The 22,555-nt window shown below is 40.7% G+C and overlaps 1 protein-coding gene and 1 pseudogene across 1 annotated transcript; both read left to right on the forward strand.

Annotated features, from left to right (window-relative positions):
* Window positions 1-789: 789 nt before the first annotated feature.
* LOC145766211 (ATP-dependent RNA helicase DHX8-like) lies at window positions 790-4,457 on the forward strand. The gene has a single exon (XM_082577876.1). The coding sequence runs from the start codon at window positions 872-874 to the stop codon at window positions 3,713-3,715; it is 2,844 nt and encodes a 947-aa protein (XP_082434002.1). The 5' UTR covers window positions 790-871; the 3' UTR covers window positions 3,716-4,457.
* A 5,733-nt stretch (window positions 4,458-10,190) lies between these two features.
* On the forward strand, window positions 10,191-10,904 carry LOC145766162 (SCAN domain-containing protein 3 pseudogene; annotated as a pseudogene).
* Window positions 10,905-22,555: the final 11,651 nt, after the last annotated feature.

The raw sequence follows: 22,555 nt of genomic DNA on the forward strand, positions 1-22,555 counted from the left end.
AGCATTAGGTTATGTTCCGATTTGTGGTTGAGGTAGAACACTAGATAACTTGTACAGGTATTAATTTTCTAGATCCTCATTCTTACCAGCAAACTAAAAAAATTATACCGTTTATGTAATGGAAGAGTTGAAAATATTGGAATACTTATCTTTGGTATCAAAAGTATGTACAGAACTTGATAATCATTTGGGACTGAATGATAAAGATCTTGCAGAATTCATCATAAATCTTGCTAAAAGGCATAAGAAAATTTCTAAATTCTCAAAGGCTCTGAAAAAGAATGGTGCAGATTTTCCAGAAACTTTTACGAAAAATTTGTTATCTCTCGTCCATAGGATGCTGCCTGACGCTAAAAAAAATCAAAAAGAAACAGAAAAAAATGAGCTGATTAAATCAAAACAAGATTCTTATCCCAGACATGATAGTGATTTTCAGTCAAGACATTTCTACGCTCGTGAATTAAAACATGACTGCGATTCTGACTCCAGACATGATCATGCTTCTAGCTCCAGGTGTGATCTGCCCAGCTCTAAAAAAACGCAGAAAAATACAGAAAAAAATAAGTCGATAGAATTAAAACAAGATTGCTTGCCTAGCCTTGATATTGATTTTAAGTCAAGACATGACTACGGTCTTGAATTGAGACGTGATTGTGATTTTTCATCCAGGCATGATCATATTGACAAGCAAAGACAGTCGGGTCAAAATAGAAATAATCGGTCAGATTGTGATGCATCACATTATTCATCAAAAATAGATGAGTATGCAGATGATGGGAGACGGGAGAGGAAGCCAAGGAGTCATTCACCACGATACTCAACAAAGGAATTACAGCCTGGTGATATATATGATGGAAAAATTACTTCAATTATGCAGTTTGGATGCTTTGTGCAACTGCGTTGTTTTCACACAAAACAAGAAGGATTAGTTCATATTTCTGAACTTCGAAATGAAGGAAGAGTGATTAATGTTTCAGATGCTGTTAAAAGAGGGCAAAGATGCAAGGTGAAAATTCTTTCCATTTCTGGGAAAAAAATAAGTTTAACAATAAAAGATGTGGACCAAAACACTGGTGAAGACATCAACCCCAACAGGACTCATCGGATTCAAACTGAAGAACCCAACCCTAAACCCCTCTGTAAAAATCCTGATCAGCCTATTGATATGGCTCTTCCTGATGCTGCAGTTATGGATGGACCATCGTCACCAACGCGGATTAATAAAGTTTCAGATATTGAGCGCTGGGAGATAAAGCAAATGATGTCTGCTGGTTGCGTGGCCGCAACAGATCTGTTAGACTTTGATGAAGAAACAGGAGTTTTGGCAAAAGCAGATGGCGATAATGAAGATTTAGAGATCGATTTGGTTGAAGAAGAACCACCTTTTCTCAGTGGCCTTACGAAGCAAAGCATTGACCAGTGCGTATTGTGTCCAGTGCGTATTGTGAAGAATCCAGATGGATCATTGTCCAAAGCTGCCATGATGCAAGGTGCATTGTCGCAGGAGCGGAGGGAAATCAAACAGCAACAGAGAGAAGCAGAGTTAGAAACGCAACCCACCACACTGAACAAGATCTGGACAGATCCAATGCCAAATAGAGAAGGTCAAGGAACATCTCAGGCCAAAGCTGGAACTGGCACAACAGTTTCTGATATACCGGAGTGGAAAAAACAGGCTTTTGGTGGCACAAAAGGTTCATTCGGACGAAAAACTGAGCTTAGTATAGTGGAACAAAGACAAAGTCTTCCCATTTTCAAACTAAAAGAGCAGTTGGTCCAAGGTATACAAGATAATCAAGTGCTCATTGTTATTGGTGAAACAGGTTCTGGAAAAACTACTCAGATCACCCAATACATTGCCGAAGTCGGTTATACAATACATGGCAAAATAGGTTGCACTCAACCGAGAAGAGTAGCTGCGATGTCAGTAGCCAAACGAGTATCTGAAGAGTTTGGTTGTAGGCTTGGCCAGGAAGTGGGTTACACGATTCGTTTTGAAGATTGCACTAGTCAAGAAACCAAAATCAAGTACATGACAGAAGGAATGATGTTGCGAGAATGCCTTATTGACTTTGACTTGTCACAGTATTCAGTGATTATGCTTGATGAAGCCCATGAGAGAACAATTCACACTGATGTTTTATTTGGACTATTGAAAACCACTGTCAAAAAACGAAAAGATTTGAAGCTGATTGTCACTTCTGCTACTTTAGACGCTGTGAAATTTTCAGAGTATTTTTTTGGAGCTCCAATCTTTACAATCCCTGGCCGTACATTTCCTGTTGAAATTATGTACACTAAAAAACCAGAGCCAGATTATTTGGATGCTTCTTTGATAACTGTTATGCAGATCCACCTCACTGAACCACCAGGAGATGTACTGATATTTTTGACAGGTCAGGAGGAAATTGACACTGCATGTGAAATTCTGTTCGAAAGAATGAAATCACTAGGTCCAGATGTTCCAGAACTCATTATTCTTCCAGTTTATTCGGCTCTTCCGTCAGAGATGCAGACTCGGATTTTTGATCCAGCTCCTCCAGGCAGTAGGAAAGTTGTCATTGCAACAAACATTGCTGAAACTTCACTGACGATCGATGGTATCCATTATGTAGTAGATCCTGGTTTTGTGAAGCAGAAAGTGTACAACAGCAAAACCAGAATAGATCAACTTGTTGTCACTCCAATTTCCCAAGCACAGGCGAAGCAAAGAGCAGGAAGGGCCGGAAGAACTGGCCCTGGAAAATGCTACCGGCTTTATACTGAGCGAGCATACCGAGACGAAATGCTAGTAACTGCAGTTCCTGAGTTGCAAAGAACAAATTTAGCTTCAATTGTTTTGTCTCTAAAAGCAATGGGAATCAATGATCTCCTTTCGTTTGACTTCATGGATCCACCTCCCATGGAAACTTTAGTTATTGCAATGGAACAACTTTATCAGCTTAGTGCCCTTGATGATGAAGGTTTGCTGACACGTTTGGGCAGAAGAATGGCAGAATTTCCTTTAGATCCAATGCTTTGCAAAATGTTAATTATGTCTGTTTATTTATCATGCAGTGACGAAATCTTAACCATTGTGTCAATGCTGTCTGTGCAGAATGTTTTTTACAGGCCCAAAGATAAACAAGCTCTCGCTGATCAAAAGAAGGCTAAGTTTCATCAGAATGAAGGTGACCATTTGACACTACTTGCAGTTTATAACTCATGGAAGCACAATAAGTTCAGTAATCCATGGTGTTTTGAAAACTTTGTCCAAGCGAGAACGTTACGCAGAGCACAAGATGTCAGAAAACAAATGCTTGGAATTATGGATCGCCACAAACTAGACGTTGTAACTTGTGGAAAAAACACTGTCAAAATACAGAAAGCCATATGCAGTGGCTATTTCAGGAACGCTGCTAAGAAAGACCCCCAAGAAGGATACCGCACCGTTGTCGACCAGCAAGTTGTGTATATCCACCCTAGCAGTGCTTTGTTCAAAAGGCAGCCTGAATGGATTGTTTATCACGAACTCGTCTTGACTACTAAAGAATACATGCGGGAAGTGACTGCAATTGATTCAAAGTGGCTCGTAGAGTTTGCTCCTAAATTTTTCAAAACTGGAGACCTAATGAGGTTAAGCAAGCAGAAGAAACAGCTCAGACTTGAACCGTTATACAATCGCTACGAAGAACCGAATTCTTGGAGAATCTCCCGTGCTTACCGACGTCGCTGAGAAGACTCTTAGATGCTTTACAATTTGAAAATGTTTTCAGTTGGTGGCTTGCAGAGCAGTTTCTTGTGTAGGTCGCTGAAAATGCATACAGTAGCTATAACGATCGAAGGGAAGTAAAGATTGCTGTAATAACCTTACACTTGCAGTACGTTATGAACTACCTTATGAGCTGTGAAATTGCACTCTACCTCTTGTGAACTTACGTTCACTTTTGTAAGTAATCTACGCATTGTCTGTACATAGGCCTGTGGTGTTTTTTAAATCTATTTTGCCAGCTGTGGTGTGAGGTCGAAAGTGCCTCGCTGATTTATAACGTCAGTCCATACTATTACTAAGTATATATTGTTTGGATTTACACCTTGTTAGGCTTATTAGTTATTATGTCTCTGATTTAGGTTTAGGCTACGATGTTTAGCCGTTAGTCTAACTATAAGTGTCTTTTGTTGGGTGCATTGTGGTTGTGACAACACTGTATGTTTTACAGTATATCATGTAGAACATATGCTATTGTTTGAGAAACGCTCTTTTTCTAGAAAGCATTGCTCAACGTATCAGTCACGGTATAAAATGGAAAACCTATGACAACAGTTGACATGTAGCCTATTAGGTTTAGCCTACTGGTACCTGTTATATGTGATCGTTACCTGTTCATTATAGAAATGTTGCATCCAATAAACACTGGTTTACTCGAAATAGCGCCCAATTGTTAACTTATGTCTTGTTCTATCGAGTCTTCTAAATTTGGTTGATACACCACAGATCGACACAATCTTGTGCGACAGATTGTATATTGAAAGGTTTCAATTTTTATTTTTTGCTGCTGGCGCAAACATGTACAGAACGGCAAAGTAAACATACGAATTTGACACCAACAAAAGGGAAAGATGAAGAAGAAACTCCACTTGCTGCGCCTGCACTGGGCGGTCAGCTTTGGGCACTCAAGAAGATGATCCGCTGTTTGGGACTTGGTGCCACAGATAGGCTACATGTAACCAGAGGTAGGCAGTAGCGCGCTACTTTTTTCTAGTGTAGCGGAGAGGCGTTACATTTATTTCAGTCGCACCCCTTCTAGGCTCCTTCCAATTAATAGTTTGATTAAATCGATGACTCGCTTTTGGAGATATTTATGGCCAAAAAAATCATACTGAAAAAAGTGCACATCCAAAAGAAAGTCGCTGTACGCCACTGAATTGTTTTATTTTTGTTGTTTTAATTTGTGACCATCACAGCGAAAACAATACACGTCAACATAGCAAAGGTTGAGAAAAAGGTAGAAGCGACAAAACGCAAACGTGCTTGAAACCAAAACAAGTTTTTAAGTTGAAGAGAAATTGGCATGGTCGCAACACTTTCAGAAAAATTTAAAATAAAAAGGAAGAAAATTCCACAGCGCTGCATTTTTTGTAGTCACCTAATTAGCTGTTTTGAAGCAATGCTTTTGCTTAGCTACATCCCAGAGTTGGAAAAAAGCCGAAGCTGCTACAAATGAAATATAAACATTGCATCTTACCTAAATGCAGGGGCGGGGCAGCTGCCCCCCCCATGTTTTGGGCATCATCTTTTTAATTCTTTTTTTTTTATTAAAACATTAATATTTTTTTTTTTAATATTTGGATCCCAACCTCAAGTAATTCAACTCAAGTTGCAAGGGGGGGGGGGGGGGGGTAAAAGTTCTCTCTTTAAAAAAAAGTATAGAAAACCTTGATGACTAAATTGTACAGTAGATAAAAAGATTTTCTACAGAAGCAAAGATATAGACTTTTTAAAGTTTTAACTAACGTCACATTGATGTAGAAAAATAACAACCTGTTAAATTTTTGATATCTCACACTCCCATGACATCTTCCGCGCGCATTTTGGCATTGGTTGCTTGCAGTGATTCTTTCACTTAAACAACACGTTTTGTTTCAGCAGTTTTGAGTTGTTCGATTCTTAAGTTGTAAAGGAGACTCAATTTCTCCAATATTTATCATTTATGTTTCTTCTTTAATCTCAGCAGAGTATAAAACTTGTAAAAGTTTTTCATCCATACGACGTCATGAATGAAATTATATCTCAAATCGGCGTAATGACGTGACATCATCTAAACATTTTACCGAAAAATAAATTAACAAATTCGATCGTCAAAAGTGGTTTGGTGGTGGTAAATATTACGTAATGAAAAAAATGTGATAAGGTTGGAAGACATGACGTCATGTATTTTCAATACAAATTGAAGTTTAAAATTTATTCTTTTGTTCATAGTCGTAATCCACCTTCAAAGCGGTACTACAAAGAACAATTTTCGATAAGGGGGGCATCAAGAATAAGTTGACATGACTTTTAACCCTTAGAAGGTTGGGCTCCTGGAGTCTTGCTCAGTTTGGGGGGGAGACTGTCGATTCTTCTTATGCTTTAGGAGTGATAGGCCTATCTCTGTTATTTTGGCACGGTTTTAAAATTTGCGATTCACTTTGTAAAAGTATTCACGCTGAGCATATCCGAAAATTAAAACGATGTGGATTTTAGAACTGCTCATAGACGTTGAAATGTTGAGGTCACTTATGAGTGTAATTTGTAGCGTGAGTTTACACATTATTTTTTGGTAGAGTAGGCTAATGAATAACGTGCATTGTAATGTTGTGATTAATTTTTTTTACATTATTTTACATACAGCCAATGTCCTTCACGCTGTGAAACAGTTAGGATTAACGAGACATGGGCCAAATTAATTTCATCCAGCTGGTGGAAAAATGTTTCACAATAAAATATGAAATATTTCAGAGGATGTGCTGAGAAATGCCTTACATCTTTCAATTTATAACCTTTATTCGCTCAAAATTTCAGCTCAATAGAGATGAATAAAAATTAGGAAAAGTCAAGAAATCTCGTAGGCACAGCCTCAGTGGTTTTAGAGATACAACTGTTGATACAAAAAAGTTGAATTGACAGGCCCCCCCCCCCAACCTTCAAAGGGTTTGCATTGAGTCAACAGATCTATGCCTTAAAGTTTACGTCAGCTCCGGAGATCAGTAAAATATAAGGTTGTCATCTTCGGTGCAACAAGACCATTGATTGATTGGTTTAGTGAGGATTCGTAGTCCCATTGCTTTCATTTTGAGTGATCATACTGATTTTCAATTTATTCCTACAAGACGTTACGTAATGAAAAAATATATAACTAAGGTTGGAAGACATTACGTCATATCTTTTCAATTCAAAATGAAGTTTAAAATTTATTCTTTTGTTCATAGTCGTAATCCTCCTTCAAAGCGGTATTACAAAGAACAATTTTCGATAAGGGGGCATCAAGAAAATGTCGACATGACTTAAGGTTTACGTCAGCTCCGGAGATCAGTAAAATATAAGGTTCTTATTATCGTGATTGTAAGCCGCGGGAAATTTTTTCTCTAAAAAACAGATTCCCGGGAAGGTAAACATTTTTTCCAGCCCTGGTAGAAAACAAGAGAAATTAAATAATATACCACTGCAGGCCCGCAACCAGCAAATATTTTCGGGGGGGGCATTTAATTTTTATCAAAGAACAAACATTAAAATGATGCATTGTGACATTTTTAAGTTAATGTCCACAAAACAAAATCGTTAGCATGGCTTCCAACCAGCGTAGCCTACTTTCGGTTTCGATAGTCTACACCAGTGGCGTAGCCAGGAAAAAAAATTGGAGGGGCCAAATATTTGATGAATTGAAGAGAACGACAAAGTGTTTGATTTAAGACATCGCCACCTGATGTGCAGTGGCGTATCCTGGTGGGTTGAGCAAGGGGAAGCAATGAAACTGGTGGGGGTGAGAGCGTGCCGAACGCACGCGTATTCTAGGGGGGTCCGGGGGCATGCTCCCCCGGAAATTTTTTGCAAAATTACACTCAAATAATGGATTATAGCGCTTTCTGGAAACACTTTTAGGATAATATTTGTATGAAATTTATTAACAGATAAACAGCTATTAACTTATTAAAGATAGCTCTTACACACGAACGGGCAAAATCTGCGGATAGAATTAGAGAACACCAAAAACTCAGCTACACAAAAACCCAACAGAGTAAGCCATTCTGAAATTGCTTCCACAAATTAGTTAAAGGAAACGTAAATCGAGTAAATTTTGCGCGATTTACGATTTGCAAAATTTATTGGTGTCTTTCTGTGTGTCTCAAACAGCGGTTCTCAACCAGTGGGCCATTGCTCACTGGTGGGCCATAGAAGCATTTTGAGGTGGGCCACAGACATATTTTAAAAAATGAAAGATTTATTGAAACATTTTGTTTCATTTTTGTCACTATAGTCAATTTTACACTTGTGTGTTTGTTTAGTTACAATGAATGATGCTGCTGTTTTTAGCTACAAAGTGGCAATCATCATTCTATCTAATTATTGCAACATACAGTACAATTTTACATCAACTCAGTTTTTACAACACTGTATGATGTAATAGACTACTACTTTGTGGTTACAATTAAGCCATCTTTATAAGCGGTAGCCTTGTTGAACTTCTGCAGATCCGCGTTTTTAGTACGTGCAGCATTTTGTTTTGTGGATTATTTTGGGGAGAATTTACAATACAGCATTTGAAGCTTTAAGTTTGATAAAAATTACATTCAGTATGCAGCCTACATCAATTTTTGATAACAGAGAAGAAAAAGGACAATGCGTATTATGTTGTAAGGTTCTTAGTCATCCAAATTACAAGGAGAAGGATGAAGATGTGAATTTTTTTTAATGAAAAGAAGATACTGTGAAGCGTCAGCGCCTGGACTCAACAAGGGGATTCCAGCAACATTCCAAAGGCAATGTTCTGCTGCTTTTGTTTATAAACCTGTTTTGTAAATTTTTTCTTACATAAAAACTGAATGGGCCACAGAACTTTTATGCAAACAAAAATGGGCCACGAAAGAAAAAAGGTTGAGAACCACTGGTCTAAAACAAGTCCTTGTGGTGTTCATAGCCAGATGTCTTGGAAAACGTTATAAATTTCTACAAATTTTATTATATTTTCAACAAAGCGCTCAACTTCGGAATTCAAGCTTTGAAAATTTGGGGGGCCATGGCCCCTTTCGCCCCCCCAGCCCTGGCTACGCCTATGGTCTACACTCTACAGTATGGCTGTACGTGTACGACGTACGTTTATTCATAGTAGGCTACATTTCATACTGCATAGAACGCTGAAAATTTTTTCAAAAAATTTCGGGGGGGCAAATGCCCCCAATGCCCCCCCCTGGTTGCGGGCTTGTACCACTGTCTTGCATGTCTTGCACCAGTGGCGTAGCCAAGGAAAGGGGGATCGGGGGTTTCAACCTTTCAAATTGAATTTACGGATGTTAACACATTGTTACAAGAAAAGCTTTAGCCCAGGGGTCGGCAATCACCGGTCCGCGGACCGCTGCCGGTCCGCGAGGAGTTCATAGCCGGTCCGCGAAGAGTTCATATACTTTTACAAATTAAGTGAACGTTCAGAATTATTATAGTGGTCTAAGATTAACTGATAAAAATTCAAATTAATCTTTTTAATCAATACACATGTAGAGGCGTCCTTTCTTCATTAAACTTGCTAACCTCTACCACGTGCATTTTCTTGAGCTTGTTGAGACTGGCGAGGCAGCAATGCTGTTATTACGTCATAGTAACTTTTCTCTAGGTGCCACTTTACAACAGTTACTGACTGTGCGATTCATTTTCAAAAAGAGTGACTTAACTTTTACGTTGACCATTCATTTGTGAGTGTGAAATTAGAAGATAGAGTGCAGAAGTTTTTGGGAGTAGCAGTTTGACTATTGATTAAAAGTTCATAAAGTCAAACTATGGTAGGACTAGACTGTAATACCAGCATAACACTTAACAAAGCAGCTGCTACAGAAATTGGGGTCCAACTAATTTAAAGAGCGTCGGAGTATCGGAATATTTAGAATAAAAGCTAATTTATCAGGAAGTTATGGGTAAGCTTAGGGTGAGGACTGAGGATTAGATTTAGGTTTATGGTGAACGTTATGATTAGTGTTAGGTTTCCGTAGACCGTAACATTCCCATAATTCCGACACTTAACGTCGGAAAGGAAAATATCGAAATATCCGATTTTTCGGAATTAGGGTTAGAATTAAGTAAGGGTTGGGGTTAGGGTTTGGATTTGGTTTTTGGTTGTAGTACGGTGAATTAACCCTCATTCCGACACTCAGTAAATTAGATGGACCTAAGAAATTGTTACTGAAACTTAATTGGTAAAATATTACAGATTTATCCGAGAAAAATGAGTACAAAACAAACATCTATGTTGAGTTTTTTTGGAAATGGCCGTGGGCCAACAGTATTTGAAAAATCTGATGTCGCAAACGAGGGGTCTACATCTACAACCTCAAAAAAAAGGAAGGCTTCTTTCATTCGCCATTATAAGTCGTCCTATGTAAAGTACGGATTCATTTCAACTTGTGATTCCGAAACACCTTATCCGCTCTGTCTAATTTGTAACAGCAAGTTATCAAACGACGCTATGAAGCCCTCAAAACTAATTCGGCACTTGCACACAAAACATCCCGAACTAAAAGGTAAACCTTTGGACTTTTTTGAAAGAAGAAAAAGTGATCACGAAGCTGAAAAACGATTACTAAGGACAGGTTTATCAACAAAGCCAAATGCACTAAGAGCATCGTACTTGGTGTCTCACCGCGTCGCTAAGACTAATAAACCATTTACTATCGGAGAAGAATTGATTTTACCAGCGTGTAGTGATATTTGCCGTGAAGTTTTAGGAGAATCGGCAGCTAAAAAGATAGCGCAGGTTTCGCTTTCTGCGCGCACTGTTGCGAGACGTATTGAGGACATGGCGATAGACATTGAAGCTCAACTGTTAGAGCGGTTGGTGAAGTCACCATGGTTTGCGATTCAGCGTGATGAATCTACTGATATGGAAAACAAAGCTGTGCTGCTAGTTTTTGTTCGATATCTTTATGAAGAGGATGTTCATGAGGACATGTTATGTGCTTTGTATTTGCCAAAAAAAAACACAGCCTCCGAACTGTGGAAGACTCTGAATGAGTATTTCATAGGGAAACTAAACTGGTCTTTTTGTGTCGGTCTGTGTACGGATGGGGCTGCAGCCATGATTGGTCGTCTGTCTGGTTTGACTGCTCGAATTAAGGAGGTCGCACCAGAGTGCGAGGCCACTCATTGTTTCATTCACACTTCACAGAGAAATGCTGGCTAGCCGAAAAATATCATCCGAGCTTCATAGTGTATTCAATGATGTAGTAAAAATGATCAACCTTATAAAAGCGCATGCACTGAACACTCGGCTGTTTGAGCAGATATGTGAGGACATGGATGCCGAGCACAAATGCCTTCTGTTGTACACAGAAGTAAGGTGGCTCACCAGAGGAAAATCACTGAACAGAGTTTTTGAACTAAGTGAGCCACTGCAAAGGTTTCTTTTGGAGAAAAATTCAGATCTTGCTAGCAAATTTATTGATGAAAAATGGGTTCTCAAACTTGCCTACTTGTGTGACATATTCAATCTGCTCAATGAACTAAATCTTTCACTTCAGGGCAAAATGACAACTGTATTCAAGTTGGCAGATAAAGTGGCTGCGTTTACAGAAAAACTAAAATTGTGGGAGCAGCGCGTAAACAAAGGGGTTTTTGACATGTTTCAAACATTAGCAGAGACTTTGAAAGACAGTGAGCCTGAGTAAGAGTTCTCCGAACTTGTGAGCAGACACTTGCGTAGGCTACTCTTTTAATAGAATTCAAGCGCTATTTTCCAAGCGCTAAAGACCCTCGAAATGCAAAGGATTGGATCCGTAATCCATTTATTTTCAAACCTGGTGAATCGACCTTACCTGTTCGACAACAGGACCAGCTCCTGGATATTGCTAATGACGGTAGCTTGAAAGTTATTTTTCATACAACGACTCTACCAACGTTTTGGATGAAAGTCTTGCCGGAATACCCTGACCTTGCCATAAAAGCATTAAAAACCTTGCTGCCATTTCCGACATCCTATTTATGCGAGTCTGGATTTTCTGTAATGGCAGCAACAAAGACGAAACCGCGAAACAGATTGGACGTGAGAGAAACATTGCGGGTGTCGTTGAGTTCTATATTTCCTAGGTGGGATCGTCTCGTTGAGGCAAAACAAGCCCAAGGCCCACATTAAATAATGACATTACAGTATATGAGCTGCAATAAATTTTCATGGTTGAACATTAGATTTTTTTAAAGACCGGTCCGCGAAAAAATTTCATTTTGAAACCGGTCCGCAGAGCAAAAAAGGTTGCCGACCCCTGCTTTAGCCTATGATGTAATTTCTCGTCAAACTGTGCAAGGATGCAAGCCATCTGCAACTGCTGAGATCGCTTGTTCGATCTAGATTAACATCTAAACAGCTATTCGTTATACAAAACTTGAATATATCAGAAATAGCCTAAAGTAACTTCATTGTCTCAAAGCTTTTTGTTTGACACTCATCAAGATGTATGACCTCTATGACATGTTTCTCAGCAGCCGATTTGTAGCAAGAATTGACAGCGATAGACACCGTGTTTCGCCCATGAGGCTGGGCTCGTCAGTATCGCACCACTAATTCTGCCACAAAGGTATTCGACCACCGCTTTACCAGTCAGTTTAACTCTTATAACCTCTATGACGTTGGTCACAGCGGTAAACCATAATTTCTTCGTGGGAAAATTGTAACTTAAAGTTCCCGGATCCTTTCGTCTGCATATAATGACCGAAGAAACACACACTTGAACTTCTTTTCAAACAGTGTATTTCTGTAAAAATTAGCCCACGGCTACCAAAAACGAGGGGGTGCAACGCGTACACCACTGAAAACTGTCACTACAGAACAGATTACTTTGATAAAAGACGGAACTTTTGTCCAGCTAGCAAGCACTAAGCCAACAGTTAAATGTGCGGCCAACTTTCAAACAATCATTTTACGAATGACCAGAATAGATAGCAATATCTCAAATTCACGTATGCAGTACTGTGACGCAATAATGAAAGACAATTATGAAGTCATTCCAACAGGTGTTTAAAGCTGATGTAATATTTCCTGTTTAAACAGGCCCAAACAGACCCAAACAGGTTTGACACAATTCTTATGAACGCTGGTGCAATTTTGGCACATGCTTTAGGAATTTCCATGACGTAATATTCAGTAGACTTGAACGGTTTTTATATGACGTTTGATTTGGTGAAAATTGTCGGGAACATAGCGGCCCCTAGTTATGACAGTCTGACATGGCATAACTAAAAAGAAATGACGACAATTGTGAGCCAATGAATAAAAACACATGATACACAAATTGTTTGAATCACTCACGTTTAAGTTAATACGCAAATACAAAGGGCATGCAAAGAATGAACAGCAATAAGAATAAACACGACGATACATGAAATTGGTACCATAGGTACACGCTAAAATGACGCTATATACAATAGTTGCGATAATAACCGACTGTTCCGGGCTCAGACAAGGGTCGGCCACCGCAGACAAAACCAGGCTCAAACCCTAACACTTAGGTGTTCTTTACGGGGGCGAGGCACGAAATATCCCTCAACACGTAGTCTACTTTTACTTTCCCCGTACTCTCATCATAGTTGCAGACGGCAACTTTGGCTCTACGAACCACAGGCTTCCCTTTCCTAATTTGTGGAACTACCTCATGCACCCTCCCAAGTTGATACTTCCCACGTTTACCAATGTCTTGGAGAGAACCTACCACTACAAGTTGACCAGGCTCCAAATTCTCGGCCATTTTTAGCCATTTTTTCCGGCCCTGAAGACCTGGCAAGTAAAAATCGATCCATTTACTCCAAAACTGCTGAGAAAGTGACAAATTGAACCGATAATCCCTTCTTAATTGGTCACGATCATGTGGTTGCCCAACAGCACAGTATGGGTCTAAGTATGGGGTCAAAAGTGAGGCAGGGGTGATGACAGTAAAATCCCTAGGGTCGTCACTCAAAGGTACCAAAGGGCGTTCGTTCACGATCCGAACGGCACTACCTGTGTACGTAAGCAGTTCAATAAAACTGGGCTTACGTATTGAAGAGTCCAAAATGTGAAAAAATGCAATTTTAAATTGTTTAACCATTGCCTCCCAGGCGCCACCTTGCGCCGGAGCATACGGAGGTATAAATTCCCAGTTTATCTCTCTCTGTCTCAGGGCGTTGTGAAATTCAGCTGATTCTATCAACTCGGGTAACTTCTTAGATGCTGCCTGAAAGGTACTTCCATTATCGGAATAGATAGCATTAACCTGCCCACGTAAATCTGTAAACCTTGTAAAGGCAAGTAAAAAATCACTCAGCGACAATGACGTAACCAGCTCAACATGAATAGCGCGAGATGCCATACATGTGAATAAGAGTCCCCAAGCTTTTTTGTGACTCCTACCTTCAACAAAGGTCAATGGTCCAAGATAGTCCAAGCCGCAATCAAAAAAGGGTTTCCTATGGGCAGTTGTGCGAGACAAAGGTAAATCAGACATGAGCTGCCTTATAGGCCGAGCTTTCTCAATCGCACATACACCACAATCATTAAGATACCTCTTCACGGAAGCATTTCCATTAGCGATCCAAAACTTCTGTCGCGTAGACAACAAAGTGTGCTGTACTCCACAGTGCGCATTTCGATTATGATGCGACAGTACAACAAGCCTAGTGAAGGGGTGCTTCGAAGGCAAAACAATCGGATGCTTTGCTTCTAGAGAAATCTCGGGAGAATTACTTAAGCGCCCTTCAATGCGGATTACACCAGCATCATCTACACAAGGTCTGTACTTTTTAAGTGAACGCAATCCTTTCAAGCGTTCCTTCTCACGTTGCGAAGCGCCAACACTACCCCGCTTTATCACTTCCTCAAGTGCATCCGGCGATCGTTTAGTCATTAAATGTAACACATCGCCATACACGCTTTTCTGAACAAACTTCACAGTTAAGTCTAAGGCTCTATTAAGATAAGAGGCGTCCAGTTTTGGCTTCATAAAGCTACGCTTTTTCGTTTTACAGCACAAAAATTCAACAAAAGCAACCAAATAAGCGATTCTCTTTTTCATAACATACAAAGAAGGTGCGGCCTCGATCAATCTGTGAAGGCCACCCTGTCCAACGTCAAGCGACCCCTCTTCGTCACGAAGATATGGGCTATGGACAGGTACTGGAGTGGGGTTTTCTACAGATGGAATTTCTTCACACTGATAGAGAAGACTAGAACCATTTAACCACAACTCTCGAAACTCTTTCTTTGTAATAAGATTTGGCCTTGTGCCAACATCAGCTGGGTTCATATCGGTAGGGCAAAAACGCCAATCCTGGGCTCCAGACAACAATAAATTATGCTCAACTCGACGCGTAATAAACTTATTCAAACGTAAATCAGGGTTCTTAACCCACTGCAACACAGTCCGAGAATCACACCAAAAAATACTTACTGCAGTCGGGCATCTTCAATGCCTCGTAGGCCTGCTTCACGAGTCTTGCTGTATTTAAAGCGGCAACAAGCTCTTTCCTAGCTATCGGCCAAGAAAACTGATTTTTTACAACAATGGTAGATTTACCCAGAACGAAAGACACACTCGGAACTCCGTTAACCAGTCTACGTAAGTAAACAACAGAAGAGAAAGCTTGATTCGAAGCATCACTAAACCCATGCAATTGATATGAAACAATATCATCAGGACTGCACACACCAGAGTTTGCAAAATACCATCTCGGTAACGAAAAATCCTTAAGCAGGTCCAAAGAGCGAAGCCACGACTCCCACTCTTTAACAAAGCTATCAGGGACCTCGGTGTCCCAATCAAACTTGTCTATCGCCAATTGCTGAAGTATAAGGCGTGCTTTTAGAAAAAATGGCGCTCCAAAGCCTAGCGGATCAAAATTTTGTCCAAGCTGACTGAGCATACTTCGGCGCGTGTGTTTAGTTAAGGGCTTTAAGGAACATGCGATACGCATCTCGTCAGACTCGGTTTGCCACACACAACCCAATGTCTTCGCTGATGGCAAAGTCATATTTTCAGTCTGAAAGTCAATGTCACGAATCAAAGGTGAAAGCATCTCATTATCCAAATTTGACAAGACAATCATAGCCTCCTTGTTAGCACTCCACTTAACAAGTTTAAACCCACGGCTATCAAACAAAGCAATTGATTCATGAGTGATTTGCTGAGCTTCCTCTAAGCTATCAGCCGAAAATATAAAATCATCCATGTACATATTATCTGCAATATTGCAGAGAGTTAGTTCACCAGCACCGCTGGGGTTCTGCTCGACCATTTTCTTTATAGCCAAGCAAGCGATATATGGGCTACTCTTTATTCCCCAAGGGTGTACACAAAAACGAAATGGTACAATCTTTCCACTTTCAAGGTCATCATCTTCAAACCACAATATACGAAACAAATCCCTTTGCGACTCAGGTAACATTATTTGAAAGAAGCATTTAGTCACATCAGCCATGAGACCAAATCTACCAAGCCGAAATCTAGCCAAGACATCTACCAGAGGGTTTAACAAGTCAGGACCCGAAAACATTACATCATTAACACAAGTTCCTCGAAATTCAGACTTGCCATCGTAAACAATACGCTTTTTTAATTGTGACGTCACAAAGTATGGTAAATACCATTCAAATCCCTTGACATTTCCTGCTTCACCCGCACGCTCAATATAGCCATTAGATTTAAGATCTTTCATGGTGTCAGTAAGGAAATCACGAAGTTCAGGTTGTTTTAAAGCCTTCTTCCTTAAAGCAGCAGCTCTATCTGACGCCAACACAAAATTGTTAGGTAGATCAATATCTTCCTTCAACGGAACAGGTATCTCAAATCGACCATCTTTCAACTCAATATTCGGTTCGACAAGTTCTCTAGCCAAATTATCATTGCGAGACAATTCACAGGTTTCATTTTGCAAAGTCAAATCCTGAATGACTTTATTCAGGTCTGCTATTTCCATATCACGAGACTGAATTTTACGCTGAAAGCCAGAGATGACATCCGACTCTGAAGACGTCTGCACTCTGCACACTTTAGCAACGCTTTCAACTAAGGGTGACTTACCACCACAAGCCAACCAACCGAGAGGAGTGAGTAAAGCATGCGGTTCACTGCGATTTTCACCAACACGTTCTTCTCTTGTCCACATCAAATAAGCGTTGTCATTGCCAATCAGTACATCTACAGTACTACAATCATTCAAATGAAACATATTCACGTCATGGAAATGACGGAAACCACTTAAATCTTGTTTATGGGATAAAGTTTTAACATCGTCAGCCCAAGCTGGGTTAACCACCGAGGTTATATCACAAAACAGTTCATCAGTCTCTAACGACTGGATGTTGAGTTTAACAAGGTCAGCACAAGTAGGTTTCTGACCAGCCAGAGTATCTATTTTAAACGACGCTTTATCATACGGTTTAAGACCAAGTTCGCACACCAAGTCACTCGAAACAAAGGTCAACTGCGAACCAGGATCATGCTGACAATACACCAACTTCGATTTGCCAGTCATTGGATTCAAAACACGAGCAGCAGTAACGCGGTTAAAGGCTGCTTTAACATTTCCAATCTTAACATTACGCACAGGAACTCTGGCACCAGCATCATCTTTACCGACCGAATCCAGAGAATCACGTGACGTCACATAAAAATCATGCAGAAGAAAATAGTGTTTCCTATCGTTGTTAGGCCCACACTGACGACAGTTGTTTGCATGATTACAGTCCTTAACCATATGCTGGCGCAAACAGTTCAAGCATTTTCCAGCTTTCACAATGACATCTCTCCGACCTTTAGGTGTCAAGCGCAAAAATTCTTTACAATTAGACAAAAAATGATATTCAACTTGACCACGTGACGAACAACAAAAACATGCCGGTATGTCACTACGTCTGGCCACACCGCCGCGCGGTGCGCCAACAGCAGTCGAGTACTGCGAACTCCCTGAAATCACATTATCATGGGGTTTTACCGACGTCTGCCTAACCGGACATGAAAGCAATTTTCCTTTGCCAAACTTTTTAAAATGCTGCGACTCACCAGAATCGCCCATTAGCATGATGCTAAAATCAGTCGACTTGCGCGTTTCCTCCCGTACTACAAAATCAAACAAACTCTGAAAAGTAGGTTCCTCAGTGCTACCATACTGATCACCTAAAAAGTCAAGATAACGCTGCTTAGCGTCAAACGGGAGTCGTTTAGCCAAATCCAAAACAAAACGTCCTTCTAATTTATCACGCTGACCATAAGCTTTCGCGTAAAGCAAACACTGCGACAATTCATCTTTAAACTCTTTCAAATCACTGGAAGAGATAGAAGTCAATTTGCTACCATAGCGATACTTTCTAATTTCTGGTTCTGCGAAAAGACCTCCACGAACTCCAAAACGTTGGGACAAGCGAGCTAACGACATTTCTATCCTGTCTTCCTCTGACAAGCCAGGAGTGTCAGAAACCAAATTAGCAATCGTTTGTGCAGCTGTTCTAACACAAGCTGCTTGCAACAAAGTCAAACGAGTTCCCTTAAAGGGCGAAGCTGCCATCAAGGCCATAACACGATTTTTAAAAAAGACAAATGGCATATTATTACCATCGTAACCAATCAAGGCCGCCTTATCGAAGAACGTCCTACTATTTTGGTATTCAAAAAAGCAATCCTGCTGTTGAGAACTCGATTTAGCGGGAGAAGACAAGCTATATCCCTTAAGGGGCTGAGTGGGCTCAGTCACATGCACAGCCCGATCACGATCCTCACACACGTTAAAATCAGGAGACGCGATACGCCTCTCACAACCACCCAAATTACGTGTAGCTGGGCGATCAAAAACTAGCGGCGCTGAAAACTGTGAAGGGGGCAAAGCATTACTGCTAATGGCGGCCCCGTGACCTGTACGCTCTGGGGGAGGAGTTCGGTTGTAATTTGCAGACCTTGGCTCTACAGCCTTCGGAAGACCCTTAGCCGCGGCCCCGAGACCTCCTGAAACAGCTGGAAAACATGTGGATTGTACAGGTCCACTTTCGGATTGAACAGGCGTCTGGAAAAGGTTAGGTAAATTAAACTGTGATTGATGTTCACTTCTGGAATGCCTAGAAGAGCCCTTCCTAGAGCTACGCCGGGAGCCCAACTCAGAACGATATTCAGCTAAAACTACCTCTTTACGTTGTTCGGCCCTCAACTGAGCGTCTTTGAGTGCGAACTCAGCAGCTCTAGCTTCGGCTCTCGCGGCGGCCTCAGCAGCTCTCGCTTCGGCCTCAGCTCTCGCGGCAGCCTCTGCTCGTGCGGCCTCAGCAGCTCTCGCGTCGGCCTCAGCTCTCGCGGCAGCCTCAGCTCGTATGGCTTCAGCTCTTGCGATGGCCTCAGCAGCTCTTGCTTCGGCCTCAGCTTGGATCTGGAGCTCCTCTCGTCTTAACTGTAGGTTAATTTGTGCAACTATCCGTGACGAGCTCTCAGACATCCTAGTGCTTACATTTGAGGCGCTATCCTCAGGATGTATGTCAGCATCCAACCTATCTGAGAACTCACTTTCTTTTTGTTCGAAGTTATTTTTTAACGAGTTAAATTCGGGATCTACCCTATCACGAAGTTCTGCCAAGATTGCAGAGTTAACAATTTTACTCAAAAGAGCATGGAAATGCCGTAATTCCTCTTCTAAAGTAGATAACTTAGATCTAAAAATTAACAGTTCCTGCTTATCACTCAAAGAACCTAGGGCTACAGAAAGTTTCCCAATTTGAGTCAAAATATCCCGTCTAAGATGCCGGGCCTCTCGAACTGACTTAGCCTCATCGTTAATGGGTCCCTCCCCAGAATGGCCTGCCCGACCGCAAAGAACATCATCAGGCTTAAACTCAGTCGAGTCGACGGCGGTCGAGTCCCTGTCACCACCGAGTGTAGACATATTAAATGTTAGGGCTAAATTTAACAATTAAAAAATTAAGTTACACAAACACACAAAATTACAGTAGTTATAAAAAACTTAACTGCAAAGACCGTAAAAATACAAAAAAGAATTTAAATGCACGATACCGTAGTTGTACGAGTATGTGAAGTCCAAACGTCCACAAAACTTGCTTGGATTCTTCCACTTGAATCTTCAAGCACAGATGGATTGCCTTTAATCTTCTTTCTTGCCAATGAATGTCAAAGTTATTTTTTCTTCTGTACCAAACTGAGAAGAAATGTCTTTACTTTTTAGCTTAAAGTTCTTCAGTTGCCTACCGAGAAGAAATGTCTTTAATTTTCTTTGCTTCTTTAGACTACCAACCAACAAGATCTTCTTTTATTATTTCTTTGCTTTTGTAGCCTACCAACCAACAACTTCGTCTTTTATTTTTTATGGTCACAGCGGTAAACCATAATTTCTTCGTGGGAAAATTGTAACTTAAAGTTCCCGGATCCTTTCGTCTGCATATAATGACCGAAGAAACACACACTTGAACTTCTTTTCAAACAGTGTATTTCTGTAAAAATTAGCCCACGGCTACCAAAAACGAGGGGGTGCAACGCGTACACCACTGAAAACTGTCACTACAGAACAGATTACTTTGATAAAAGACGGAACCTTTGTCCAGCTAGCAAGCACTAAGCCAACAGTTAAATGTGCGGCCAACTTTCAAACAATCATTTTACGAATGACCAGAATAGATAGCAATATCTCAAATTCACGTATGCAGTACTGTGACGCAATAATGAAAGACAATTATGAAGTCATTCCAACAGGTGTTTAAAGCTGATGTAATATTTCCTGTTTAAACAGGCCCAAACAGGCCCAAACAGGTTTGACACAATTCTTATGAACGCTGGTGCAATTTTGGCACATGCTTTAGGAATTTCCATGACGTAATATTCAGTAGACTTGAACGGTTTTTATATGACGTTTGATTTGGTGAAAATTGTCGGGAACAGACGTTACATTTTCTAAACTTTGGGTTGACTTCAGAGCATAAAAGTTAGTGACTTACCGGAATAAGATCGTTTTTTGAATCAACCAAGGAGAAAATTGATAAATAATAAAACTGTAATAATCTCGCAAAAAAAAGCAACCAACCTATGTCTCTAAAACAAAGTTTGCCTAGTTTTAAACAAAACTGCATTAAAAGAGCGAGTTTTGCCAATACCAAACATTCAAATATCTCAGTCTGGAATTAGCAACAAGAAAACATAGAGACTTAGCTTTATTTCCGAAAAATGCCGAAGAAAACGTGATCTTATCCTTTTGCTATGCCACCGGACAGCACCATTTTACAGAAATATTTATACCCACAATTTTGTTGAAAATGCTCTCAGAATACACCAAACTGAAAGTAATTTTTCAAAATTTTCTGGGGGAGGCCCCCCAGACCCCCCGCCGCTAGGGGTGTTCAATTTCGATTATGGTGATATTCGAAATTCGTGTCGGACATATTCGAAATTATAGCCGCCCTTTCGGCTGAACGCGGTTGAAAGTAACGCGAGTGGCGCGAAATCTGTCTTGTCTCATTTTGCAAGCGAAAAAAGACTTCGACGCATGCGCATCGTCGATCACGTGACTATCACACGCTCTCGCGGGTCCAACGGCCAGTCCTGCACCAGGGATGCCAGGTTGGCATTTTTATTGCCAAATTTCTCAAGAATAAAGATAGCTAGGTTGTGCAATAGCAGAAAGTGTAGGCTGAGCTTTGTCGCAGTTTTATCCATTTTTTACCGAATCCATAGGCGCCTAAGCCGTGGGGGCAGAGCCGTAGCCAGACCGCAGAGCAAGGGGTAGCCAGACCGCAGAGCAAGGGGGACAACTTTTTTAGGGGGGGGGCGAACAAATTTAAATATGCAAAATCATTATAATTGTAGCTTTTGCCCGAGAATATTGAGATTATGCCAAGGGAGGAGAACTTTTTTTCAGGGGGGGCGAGGCCCCCCTGAAAAAAAGTTGCCTGCTCTGCGGTCTGGCTACCCCGGCTGGCTACGGGCCTGCGCATATTTCTGTGTGTGGGCAACTTTTTATGCTGTATTGATACATAAAACAATAGATGAACTAGCGATCGGCAGCAGGAAAACATTTTTTGAATGCAAACCGCAACAGCTTCGCTATAAATAATCACTAGAACGAGTTGCGATGCTACAATTCAACACCAGACAACAAAATGTGTCATTTTTACATTGATTTAATGTCTGCAGACGTTGAATCAATGTAAAAATGACTAATTTTGCTTCCTGGGACATAGCAAAAATCTACCATTTTGCGTCGATTCAATGTCATCAGATGTCGAATGCACCCCAAAACAACATAATTTGCTTACGTAGACGGAGCGTGCGTTTAGCTTGATGCGCTTGCAAACATACTCGATGTCGCTTTCGAGTCGAAACCTCTGCATTCTGCAGTGAAATGTCGCGGCAGTGAATCGCTCGCTGTGAAAATGAACTTGAAGTGTTTGGGATCCCAGCAACCTCGGCTCCAGCGGAGCGATCGTTTTCAAAAGCTGGCCTGATCGTCACGAAGTTGAGATCCCGACTGACGGGTGACCATGTCGATCAGCTTGTGTTCATAAACACCAACATGGGCCTGGAGCTGTAGACGTTATTTTTTCGCAAATTTTCATGGCTTTTTTTCGCGTTTTCTAGCGAATTTTCATGTCGTTTCTTACAATAAAATCACATTTTGCAGTTTGGTGAATAGTTGTGATATTCGAAATCGAAATTCGGAAATCGAAAATAAATTGAATTTCGAATATTCAAATAATCGAAATTGAACACCCCTATGTGTCGCCTTCGGCGAGCACGCCATCGGGCTTCGCCCGCCGGCTGTCAACACCCCCCTTTCCAAAATTTTTGACTACGCTATTGTCTTGCACTGTCCATTTTTTGCCCCCCCATT

This window comes from Aplidium turbinatum, chromosome 3, assembly GCF_918807975.1.
Source record: "Aplidium turbinatum chromosome 3, kaAplTurb1.1, whole genome shotgun sequence".
Lineage (NCBI taxonomy): Eukaryota > Metazoa > Chordata > Ascidiacea > Aplousobranchia > Polyclinidae > Aplidium > Aplidium turbinatum.